Source organism: Solanum tuberosum, unplaced genomic scaffold (genome assembly GCF_000226075.1).
Source record: "Solanum tuberosum cultivar DM 1-3 516 R44 unplaced genomic scaffold, SolTub_3.0 scf00074, whole genome shotgun sequence".
NCBI classification, from domain to species: Eukaryota; Viridiplantae; Streptophyta; class Magnoliopsida; order Solanales; family Solanaceae; genus Solanum; species Solanum tuberosum.
The window spans coordinates 183,228-195,232 of NW_006238998.1; the positions used below are offsets into that span (position 1 = coordinate 183,228).

A 12,005-nucleotide genomic window follows, 5' to 3' on the forward strand; every position below is an offset into this window, starting at 1 on the left:
ACTCTAACCACCTCCTTTGTCTGAGATTAAGCTCTTTCTGAGTAAACACATACTGCAGGCTCTTGTGATCGGTGAACACATCCACATGAACACCATAAAGATAATGGTGCCATATTTTCAAAGAAAATACTACAACAGCCAATTCTAAATCATAGGTTGGGTAGTTCTTCTCGTGAACTTTCAACTGTTTGGAGGCATAAGCTATAACTTTGCCATTCTGCATTAACACACAATCCAAACCAACTCTAGATGCATCACAATATACAGCAAAACCTTGAGTACCTTCTGGTAAGGTCAATATTGGGGAAGTAGTCAACCTCTTTTTCAATTCCTGAAAGCTTTTCTCACAAGCTTCAGACCATTGAAACTTCACTGTTTTTTGAGTCAACTTGGTCAAAGGGGACGAAATAGATGAGAACCCCTCTACGAACCTTCTATACGAGCCAGTTAAATCCAAGAAACTCCTAATATCAGTTTGAGATGTGGGTCTAGGCCAATTCTGTACTGCCTCAATTTTCTAAGTACCAACTTTATTTCCCTCTCCAAACATAATGTGGCCTAAGAATGCCACAGACTCAAGCCAAAACTCACAGTTAGAGAACTTGGCATACAACTATCTATCCTTTAGAGTTTGGAGAACTATTCTGAGATGACTAGCATGATCTTCTTCATTCCTCGAATAGATTAGTATGTCATCAATGAAGACGATAACAAACATATCTAAATAAGGTTTGAATACTCTATTCATAAGGTCCATGAATGATGCAGGCGAATTGGTCAAGCCAAAGAACATAACTAGGAACTCATAATGACCGTAACAGGTCCTGAAAGTTGTCTTGGAATATCACATTCCCTCACTCTTAACTAATGGTAGCTTGATCTGAGGTCTATCTTAGAGAAACAAGTAGCACCCTGAAGCTGATCGAAAAGATCATCAATCCTTGGGAGAGGATATTTTTTCTTGATGGTAACCTTGTTCAACTGGCGATAATCTATACACATTATAAGGGAACCATCCTTCTTCCTCACAAATAAGACTGGAGCTCTCCAAGGTGAGACACTTGGTCGAATAAAACCTTTCTCTAAAAGATCTTTCAACTGCTTTTTTAACTTTTTCAACTCTGTTGGTGCCATTCTATATGAAGAATAAATATAGGACGAGTATCTGGAAGATTGTATATACCGAAGTCTATTTCTCTCTCAAGAGGGACTTCGGGAAGATCATCTGGAAAGACGTCTGGAAACTCATTTACTACTGGAACTGACTGAATATGAGGTAGATCAACACTAGAGTCATTAACTCGGATTAAGTGATATACACACCCCTTAGAAACTAACTTTCTTGCCTTAAGGTACGAAATGAAACGACCCTTAGGCACTGCTGAACTGCTTTTCCACTCTAAGACTGGCACATTAGGAAATTGAAACTTGACACCTCGAGTTCTACAATCAACTGAGGCATAACAGGCATGAAGCCAGTCCATACCAAGAATGACATCAAAATCTACCATGTCTAACTCAATTAAATCAGCCATGGTACTCTTGTGATTGACGAAAATAGGACAATCATGATAGACTCTCTCTGCTAGAATAGACTCACCGAAAAGTGTAGAAACACTGAAGGGTTCACTAAGTTTCTCATGAATAACATCAAAATTCATCGAAACATACGGAGTTACAAAAGATAAACTCGCTCCTGGGTCTAGCAAATCATAAACATTAGAGTTAAAGACTTGGATCATACCAGTAACAACATCTGGAGAATCCTCTTGCACTTGGCGACTTGTGATAGCATATAGGCGGTTTGTTCCTCTTCCAGTACCTGAAATTGCCCCTCTAGGTGCAACTCTATCTCTATTGCCCCCATTCCCGTTACCCTGCTTATTCTTTGGACATTCTCGCATGTAATGACCATTCTGGCCACACTTGAAACAACCAGTGGAGCTTTCACAACAAGTACCTGAGTGATTCCTACCATACTTAGCGCAGGAAGGAGGGTTACTACCCCCTTGCGCCATACTAACCTGAGAATAGGCAAGTTTAGCTCTAAAATTCTGACTATTGTACTCACATTTGCTCCTTGGTGCAGGTGCACTAACAGATGATGGAGCAGGTCCCTGCTGCTTATGTTGGAAAGAAGACCGGTTTGCCTTACTCTTTTGCTGCTCGAATTCATTCCCTGATGTCTTATCTCTCTTGTTCTTAAACTCTTCCATATCCCTTAGCTTGTCCTCCTCAACTTGTTGCACATGGATCATCAGCCTTTCTATGTCCATGTCACCTATTAGCATGGTTGCCTTACCTTCCTTACTTGGCACACGAGACAACCTAGCAACAAACAGATTCATCATACTCCTCATATCTACAACCATCTCTGGTGCATAGCGGGAAAGTTGGGTGAACTTCAGCCCATACTCATGAACGCTCAAAGAATCCTTCTTAAGTGTGAGAAACTCTCTTATCTTTGCCTCTCTTAGCTCACGGGGAAAGAGAGAAGATTTCTTATTCCTCTTGAAGTATATTCAGGATTTACATATCTGATTTACAATAAAGGAAAACCCCTTTATTTATAGGGGAAACCTAACTTGGTCCCAAGTAGGATACCTAATTACTATCCTAAAAGGACTCCACATAATTAGACATTCACTATAATACAAATATGTTTATAATAAAAGTTTTAAAACACAACTCTTTTTTGGTGAATTTTGAGTAGGCAAATTTAAAAATAAAAGATTTTCAAGTGGTTAGAGATTTTTATTCTTAGTCAAGGCAAATGTATATTTGATCTTTTTAGCCTTAAGATTTCTTTTGATTCAATTTCATGAAAAGATTTTCTTTGTTAAACAAAAGAATTTGACTTGGTCACCTATTTTGAAAGTAACAATTATGTATATTTCTCTCAAACTCTTTTTCTCCTTAAAAAAATCAAGTTTAAACTGATTTAAAACCTCTAAAGTTAGATAAGTGTTTTATTTCATTTTTTTCGGATCTTTATATATAAAGTTAGTATATTTCAAGGTTTTATACTTTAACCCTTTTTCACAAGGCTAAACTTGTCATGATTTTATTACTACTATTTTTCTCTTAGCTTTTAATGATCATTTTATCTTCTCTTTAATTAACTTAAGTTTGAGAGGTAATCGATTTTTAACGAATCTTAAAGGATGTTGAACTCCTTCCCTTTAGGATAACTAGAACCCTTACTTAGAATCACTTAAGTTAAGTAGACCTTTATTGGAGCCAATTTTAGTATCACTTAGTTAAATATTTAGGTGCCCTAATTCACCGTAATTAATTAGGTGGCCACTTCTTAAGTCAGTTTAATTTAGAAATCACCAATATATCATACAGTATTTGACGTAAGTTAAAATGGGGTATAACAACCCTTTCAATCATTTTCTACTCACAAACAAACATGACATACCTATTAGCCAAAACAATACAAGCCAACCTCTATCTAGACCTCCTCATTTATCTACCTCATTCAATAACCCTAGCAGTGGGTGCGGGGCAAGCTCCCGATTTCTGATTGCGGATGCACGAGTCCTTATTAATTGTGTGAGAATGAGATATATATAACAAGATAGAACTCCAGCAAAGTCAAGTGTCCACGTTAAGGAATGAAAAAAATAGAAGATTCCTAAATGGCCAATGACCTCTCAAAGATAAATATGGATGTCATCATACCGATTCGCAAGACTCTACTAGACATTCCTCTTCTACTCATGAGACTTATAAACCTAGGGTTCTGATACCAAATTGTCACGATCCAAAATTCACATGTCATGATGACACCAATGTTCCTAACTGATCGGTAGGCCACCCAATAGTTGTTACCAATTGAACTAAATAATTAAGGCAAAAAGGAAAAATAACAAGTAGAATACCTCAGATACTAAGTCTTTCATAAGTATGAAGTTCGGAAAGATAAATACCACCCAAGATTTTGATGTCATAAGTGCAAGAGCTTCTAAAATATGATACAAGTCCAACTAATATGAAAAGTCTAAACATAAGAAATATCCTATCAAAATACCAAAACAACCTAATAAATAGAGATAGATGAAGGTGCGGGGTGCAGAATATCCAAGTAGTGTACCACAACTCCAAGATAATCCAAACTCTAACTCAAAGCTCCAAGAAATGCGCTAGAATTCGAAACCCAATTTGCACCACAAGAGAGTGTAGCAAGTGTAGTATGAGTACAAAACCACGTGTACCCAGTATATCTTATAGACCGACAATGAAGAAGTAGTGACAGAAATATATAAGAAAATCATCCTTTAATTTTTATCAGTCTACATTATACTTATCAGTCAAGTTTCATCATGTAAGGATAATGAAATATCACACAATGTCAAACCACCAATAAGGCACATAATTAGCAAGAATGAGGAATGTAATGAGATGTAATGCAATGTAACACCATGAAATGATATGTCTCAGATGCGAAATACTCTCTCAACCGTATATATATGATACTTCTCGAAAATACATCGAGAGTTCATGACCCATAGGGGACTTTCGAGGTTCATCTACTGACACGGATGATCTCCACGTGTCTGTGCGGATGATCTCAAAGCACTATCATAAAATCAAACAATTTCTACACAGACAATCTCTACATGCCCAAATTATAATTTTAACATCTCACAATCCCAAGCACGGATGATCTCCACGTCCCCAACTTATACTCAATCTCATTTCAATGAATGTGCACAATATGATTTCAATAAAAGGAGATGGTGATGCATCCCAATCAATCAAATATCAATATGATATATAATCACCTCAACTATAACAAATATGCGGCTTCAATAAAGAAACAGAATCATACAAGAGAATTCAAGTCAATAATACATCAGTTAATGCCCATATGCTTTGGAATTGTCCGATTACAATCCACATACTATAGTAATAAAATTTCCCTTTATAAGACCGGTACACATACCAATGACCGTCACACCATTTGTACGAGACCCCCATCTTTCGCCCTTGCCCATTGTATATTCCCTTTTTAATCTTTAATTAGGAAAATCCCTCAACCCATTGTATTCTCTTTTTTAATATTTAATTAGGAAAATGTCTCTCAATGAAGTCTAGAAAGTCTTAACATTCCTTGAAAGTCGAACACATGTCACGAATTCGGAAGATTTCGCCTTTTCCTTTTGTAAAGCTTTAGAACGTTCCCAGTCTATCAATTATGTAATATTTGTAAGTAAATAAATCTGTAGACACTCATATTACTATATGTCTATCCTAGACCCAAAAACTCACACATATCTCTAATTAAGCTCCTAATTTTGATACAATTAATAAGTCAAGTCTCATTTTCCCTAAAATTTAGGCCAAGGGTTAAGTCTTAATTCCTCCAAATAACATAATTCTAACAATGTTCATATAATTCAATACACCTCTTATTTAATTTAATTATATATATCAATATTATCATAAGTTAAATTCCAATACAGAAACACGAGAAAAATGAATTTCTAGATCATTAGTCATCCATCACATACTCCTAATATAAATAATGTTTAAAAAGACTCCATCGTGCATGAGTATACTATACTTGTTTTTTTTGTCCCTCCCTAGGAGCTCCCACCCCTTTTTGCTCCCTTGGTGACTCGAACTCACAACCTTCGAGTTGGAAGTGAGGGGTGCTTACCATCCGAGCAACTCTCTCTCGTCGAGTATGCTATACCTTTAAATATATATTAAGAAATATTTTTAATGCTTAATTTTAGAATTTAAATTAATTTTGTTAATTCAATATAAATCATGTTTAAAAAGACAAATATTTTTTGTTCTTTTTCTGATTTTATCTTATTCTTTTTCTTCTATGTAAATTAAAAGGTATTCTTATCATTTAAAATGATTTTAAGATTAAAATATTTTTCACTTTTAAAACTACTAACAAAAGTATTTTCATGTTTTTCTTTTATAAAACAATTGGTACGGTTATTTTATTTTATTTTTAAAAAGGTTTATATAAATATAGATTTGTACTATGTACAATTTAGTATATTTTTACTTTTAAAAATGATCATTCAAAAAAAAATAGTTTTTAATTCAAGTATTTCCTTAAAACAAATATTTTCAAATATTTTATTTTTGAAATTAACATAATTACAAATTACTATTTTTTTTGTGGTGTTAACACTTGAATCTTTTTACTTCTCCTACTATAGTATGATAATCTATTTATTTATAAAATTGTTCAAATGTCTTTTATTTTGTAGGTACAATTCAACATTAGTTTTAATTATTATTTTTATTCATAAAGGATAAACGGCTATAATAATATGATTTTACATTATGACAATTGACAATATAATTTACATGATTATTTTAAAATATAATAGGGAATGCTTCTTATCCTAAGTTAGCATATATATATATATATATAACTTGAATGTTAATTACTATAATATCCCTAACTTAGGTTGTGACTTTCCAATGAGTTGTGTCTTTTCCGATAAGTTGTGACTTTTTTCGAAGGGTTGTGATTTTTTGTTGAGTTGTGACTTTTCCAAAGAGTTGTGACTCAATAAGTTTTGACTTTTCCAAAGGGTTGTGACTTCTCGAAAAGGTCATGACTTTTCAGATAAGACACAAAAAATATTTGTTCATACTACCCTTTGTTGACTATAGATAGAGGGGCTTCCTCTCATTTTTCGACCACAATTATTTTAATCTTCTACTTTTTTCCTTCTTGCATACATTTTAAAAAATTTGTGTGATTTACTGTAGTTGAGTGAGTTTGAAGTTTAGCAGAATATCAGGTACCACTATTTTGATGAAGTAAGTCGTTCTATCCTAAGAGGGTATATTCCATAACCTCGAGTACTTGAGGAAAATAATATTGATGATGTAATAATTATTTTTTTGCTTAATATATACATTAGTATGTAATATTCCAATATATGAAGTTAATATGATGTAGTCCAAATCAATTTGTTTTTGTTAACAATTTCTCTTGTGATGTACATATATGCTTCTAAATATCTTTTTCAAAATTTTGAGAATTGTCACGATTTGTTTTTGATGCTCAAGACAAAAGAATGACTTTATTTATCAATGATACTTATGTGATTTAGACTCTCAGGAAGTTTGTTTCAAAATAAGTATTACTATATAAACATTGCCCTTTTGTTTTACTTATTCTAATTTCTTAATATTTCAATATTTTAGACGAAGAAAAGTTCATATGACTTGTAATAACGCCAGTTGAAGTTTGTATTGGTTTAATTTTTATTATTTATTTAATAGTTAATTTTATGAGATAAATATTGTCATTAATGCAAATATATATTTATATTTGGGTAGGTATTTGTATTTAAATTAAAGTATTATATATGTCACAAATGTATTATCAAGTTAACAAGATCTTCTAACTTCAAAATATATTATTTTAAAATGTTTTGAGTTTTTTTTTTTTAAAACCACACAACAAATGTGAAAATATGTGAATATATAAAATATAGTTGTTCTCTTCACATGTTCATATGACATCTAAACAAGTTAACGTAGAATAAATATGCAAAGCACATCTGGTTAGATGACAAGAAAAATACAAAGCAAATATTTTCTATAAGGTAATATTAGTGAGATAAGATGAATTACATGATTGAACCACATCAAATTGAAATAAATATATACATAATTGCATTTAACTAATGAATTTTTTCATTGACCATCTTCATAGGTTTACATGAATATGATAAAATATTTCATTGACGATCCAAGTTGAACATTCACAAAAGAATCTGCTATATATATATATATTAAAATTTAAAAATATAATAGGAAAATGTTTTTTATAAAATGTTTGTAGTTAAATTAAAATTTAAAAATATAATACGAAATCCTAAATTTGCATATATATTAAAATATATATATATATATTTGGAATACTTATAAAGAGTATTTAAAATTTATTATTTTGGAAAAATCAGAACTCGAAAACATTTCTGTTGATGACATTTTAAAAAAATTAAAATATAGATTTGAAATATTTAAATTTATTTTTTAAAATTCAAAAATTATTTATTTCGATGTTATACATGATACTTTTGTTTTTCCTATTACGTAGGTTGAAGATTAAATTGAGTTTTGAGAAATTAGAGTAGTTAGGCAAGTGGGTAAGAAATTTTAGGTTAGTTTTTTTCTTCTGTTGTTTATCTGTTTTTGTCACGACCTAATTATGGACGTGATGCCACTCGTTTTATCTCACCAAGACAAGTTAGCCTAAAACTCAACCATTATGAGAAAGTGCAAAAATAAACTATAAATAAAAGTCTAATACTTTAGTATAATGCGGAAATTCATAATCAACTTAAATATACCCAAAAAACCTGGTTGTCACGTGTGAAAGTCTCTAATGTGTTGTAGAAAAATTAAAAGAAAATACAAGTCTCAAAGGATATTGTTTCTAGAATAGAGCAAGATCATAAATAAGGAGAAAGAAGTCTGTTGAGATGATAAGCAGCTACCTCACAAACATTCACAAGATGCCTCAGACAAGAAGAGAAGAGAGAGTATCACGAAAATATGGGCTCATAACCTTCGCATATTACCAAACCACACGGTATTCAGCAAGCAAACTCCTAAACACAAGTTAAAATTATAGAATACAATCTGCATAAAACCAGCCAAACCTAACAGTTCACAATTTCATAACACACAACTCAATTACAACATTCCAACGATTACAAATCAGCAGCACACATGATCGAGTTCATCAATCACAAGTTCCACTGAAAGGGACTCACAAGTTCACAAAAGATAGATATACAATTCAATGAAATGCAATGCCAAGTATAATGATGCATGTCTAACCTAACGATACACACCCGTTGTCTCTCAGTTCGGAACCCATGAGGGACATATTTGTCCATGCATCCGTCGCGGCGTGTGACATGACCCTCGATAATAAAATTTTTCATGGCGTGCGACACGTCCTTCGATAATAGAAACTATCGCGGTGTGCGATACGTCCCTCAAATCATAATATCCGTCATGGCGCGTGACACGTCCCTCGAAATGGTAGATCCTCTTTAATTTTTTATTCTTTCTCAATTCACATAACCTTTGTCACAACCATGTCTCATAATCAATGCAAATGACATGTTCACACAAATAATGAGGAGATGACCATTTTCATAACAATGCATAATTCACAACAACACAATCGTGATACAATAGCAACAATGAATCAATAAGTCTTCCAAACAATTCTCAACACATTACACACCAATAATTAATCACATTGCCTTTTATTACTCCTTTCATCATTGAAATTCTTTAATATGGACAAGTCAACCCATAACCATGTTCCATTACTCCCCAACACATACCACAAGGAAATACATGATTCTATACACTTAACAAGGGTTGATAAATTCACTTGCCTCAGTTAATCAACAATTCTCTCCGGAACATGAGTCTTTCCCTTTCGTTGAGCTTCCAAATCAATGCAATCTATTCAAATAAATAATCACAATGAGATTTCAAAACTAACAACACCCATATTACTATATGTCTAAGCTAGACGCAAAAACTCACTCAAATTTATAATCAAGCTCCTAATCTTGGTGCCAATTAACAAGTCAACTCTCATGTTTTTCAAATTTTAAGTTTAGGGTTAAGTCTCAATTTCTTCAAGAATCATAAACCGAATGGTATTCATATAATATAATACATCTAAATTTTTTCTTAATATATCAAAAATGGAATCATAATGTGATAGCTAAATAAAAATAATTAAAGCTGAAACCAACTGATTGGAATGTAAGATTAAATGCTTTCAGGATCTTGAACACGATAATCTTACATAGAGATCATTAGGGGCATATACATGATGCGGAAGACATCGTCATGGAGAGAAGCGGAAGCGTTAGTCGTAAATTGGTTTCTACCTCCTTGCCCTGGCCTTACGTTACCACAACCGTCATCGATGTAATTATTGTAGAGAATATGTGATAACCCTAATGGGTGGAGGGAGGACCAATTTATAGAGGTTATGACTTAATTGGGTACGTCTATCAAGTAACCAATGTACGGACGATATCTATTCCTTATTAAATATTATTTATGGTATTAGTTGGGTTACAAGTAAACTTGGGCCATATGTAAGAAATAATTAATAATAATTCTTACATTCTCCCACTTGGCCCAATGACCATATAACATTAATATTTAATAAACATTAGTTGCACATATAATAAATCTCCTCTATAATGTCCATCACACATACCACAATATAACAAATTACTAATGCGAGTTATGGAGGTTGTACATAAATTTTAAGCTACATACTTCCTTCCATATACTACTACATTAGCAACTTATCATACTAGGTTCATAAGCTATAAAAACATATAACATTACGATCCACAATAATGTCTCATAGAGACTTATCTTGTAATATCTCAAAACAATAATGTGTACACCATTGTGAGAAACAAGAAATTCATTAATGTATATCAGAAACACATAATTGAGCTCAGAGTGTAAAAAGATAATAAATGCATTAATCATAAGTACAACCAATCATAAGTCCCTATGCCTTCAATTTTAGCCTTCATGCGATTTCCCATGAACAAGAATTTTTTTTGTTTGGATCGTAGTGAATCCCTGCAACATAGTGGATACATGAGTAGTTGCACCAGAATCAAGCCACCAAGTATTATTAGGAACTTCTACTAAATTTGATTCGAAACATACAAAGGCACTAAATGTACCTTTCTTTTCAAACCAAGCTTTACGTTTCAGGCAATCTTTCTGATAGTGTCCTTCCTTTTTACAGAAACGACACACATCAGCCTTGAGTTCCTTATGAGCATCCTGTGGAACTTTAGCAGGTGCTTTCTTTTCTTAAACTTGTTAGCTTTCACTTTAAGTCTTTTACTAGCTCCTTGACCCATGAGGTTAATGGAATGACCTCCTTGTTTCTTAAGTCTTGACTCCTCTTCAGTAAGCATACTAGACAATTCACTAACATCCACTTATCCTTAATAGTGTTATAGTTAATTTGGAATGGTCCATACTAAAGAGGCAATGAGTTCAGAATAAACTGAACCAAGAAGGTGTCATCCACTTTCATCCCCAAGGTCGAAAGTCTTGATGCAATGTTAGTCATCTCGATGATATGATTTTGCATACTACGCGACCCATCAAACTTTATAGTCGTGAGTTCAGCCATTAGTGTACCAGCGAGAGACTTATCAGCAGAACGAAAACGTTCTTCCACAAACTTTAGGTATTCCGTGTCACTTTCTTTTTGTGGAATAGTACTCTTAATGTTGTTAGCAACAATCATTCGCATGAACATAAGGCTTAATCTGTTAGAGCGTTCCCATGATTTATGAAAATACTTCTCATTTTCACTGCTCTTATCAGTAATGGCAGTGGATTTGTCATTTAGCAAAGCTAAGTCAAGATCCATCACACCTAAGTGGAATTGAACTTGTTCATGCCATTTAGAGAAGTTCAATCCATTGAACACAGTAACAAACGAAGCATACGAATGAAGAGGAATAACTACAAAATAGATATACATGATCACAAATCAGGAAGTAATGTGAATTTAGTAAAGCGATAAAAATATATCGTAATTCTCCTTTGGGTAGATACTACGACACATTATCATAATTTAAATGTCATTTTTATCTTTAATAGGTAATTGGATATTCTTAATCAAACATATACGACATCTTTGGATATACAATATCTGTTTGACTAAAATATTAATTCACCTCATAATTTTCACTATTCATAGAATGATAGATTCACCTTTGTGTAAATTCTTCTTAAGTTCTATCAATAGTGAAGGTCAATTTATCTATTCATTTTTCAATATATAGCCATTTAATTAACCTTCATAGATAAATGACAATTTTATGAGTGCTTATCTCTCTTAACCATATTAGTTTGACCACTTTGGTGACTAACACACTATAGAAACATAATACATGCATCAAGTGATCATAAACATGATATGT

At 32.7% G+C, this 12,005-nt stretch overlaps 2 protein-coding genes across 2 annotated transcripts in view; both read right to left on the reverse strand.

The window, feature by feature from the left end:
* Positions 1 to 517: 517 nt before the first annotated feature.
* Positions 518 to 2,018, reverse strand: LOC107060292 (uncharacterized). Its single transcript, XM_015308010.1, has 2 exons — positions 1,745 to 2,018; positions 518 to 558 (listed from the first exon to the last, which is right to left on the reverse strand). The coding sequence occupies exons 1-2, from the start codon at positions 2,016 to 2,018 to the stop codon at positions 518 to 520; spliced, it is 315 nt and encodes a 104-aa protein (XP_015163496.1).
* Positions 2,019 to 11,050: 9,032 nt separating this feature from the next.
* LOC107060293 (uncharacterized) overlaps positions 11,051 to 12,005 on the reverse strand; it is a 3,865-nt gene continuing 2,910 nt past the window's right edge. Inside the window, exon 2 of the mRNA XM_015308011.1 lies at positions 11,051 to 11,544. Coding sequence (XP_015163497.1) covers positions 11,051 to 11,544 — 494 coding nt within the window. The remainder of the gene's footprint in view (positions 11,545 to 12,005) is intronic.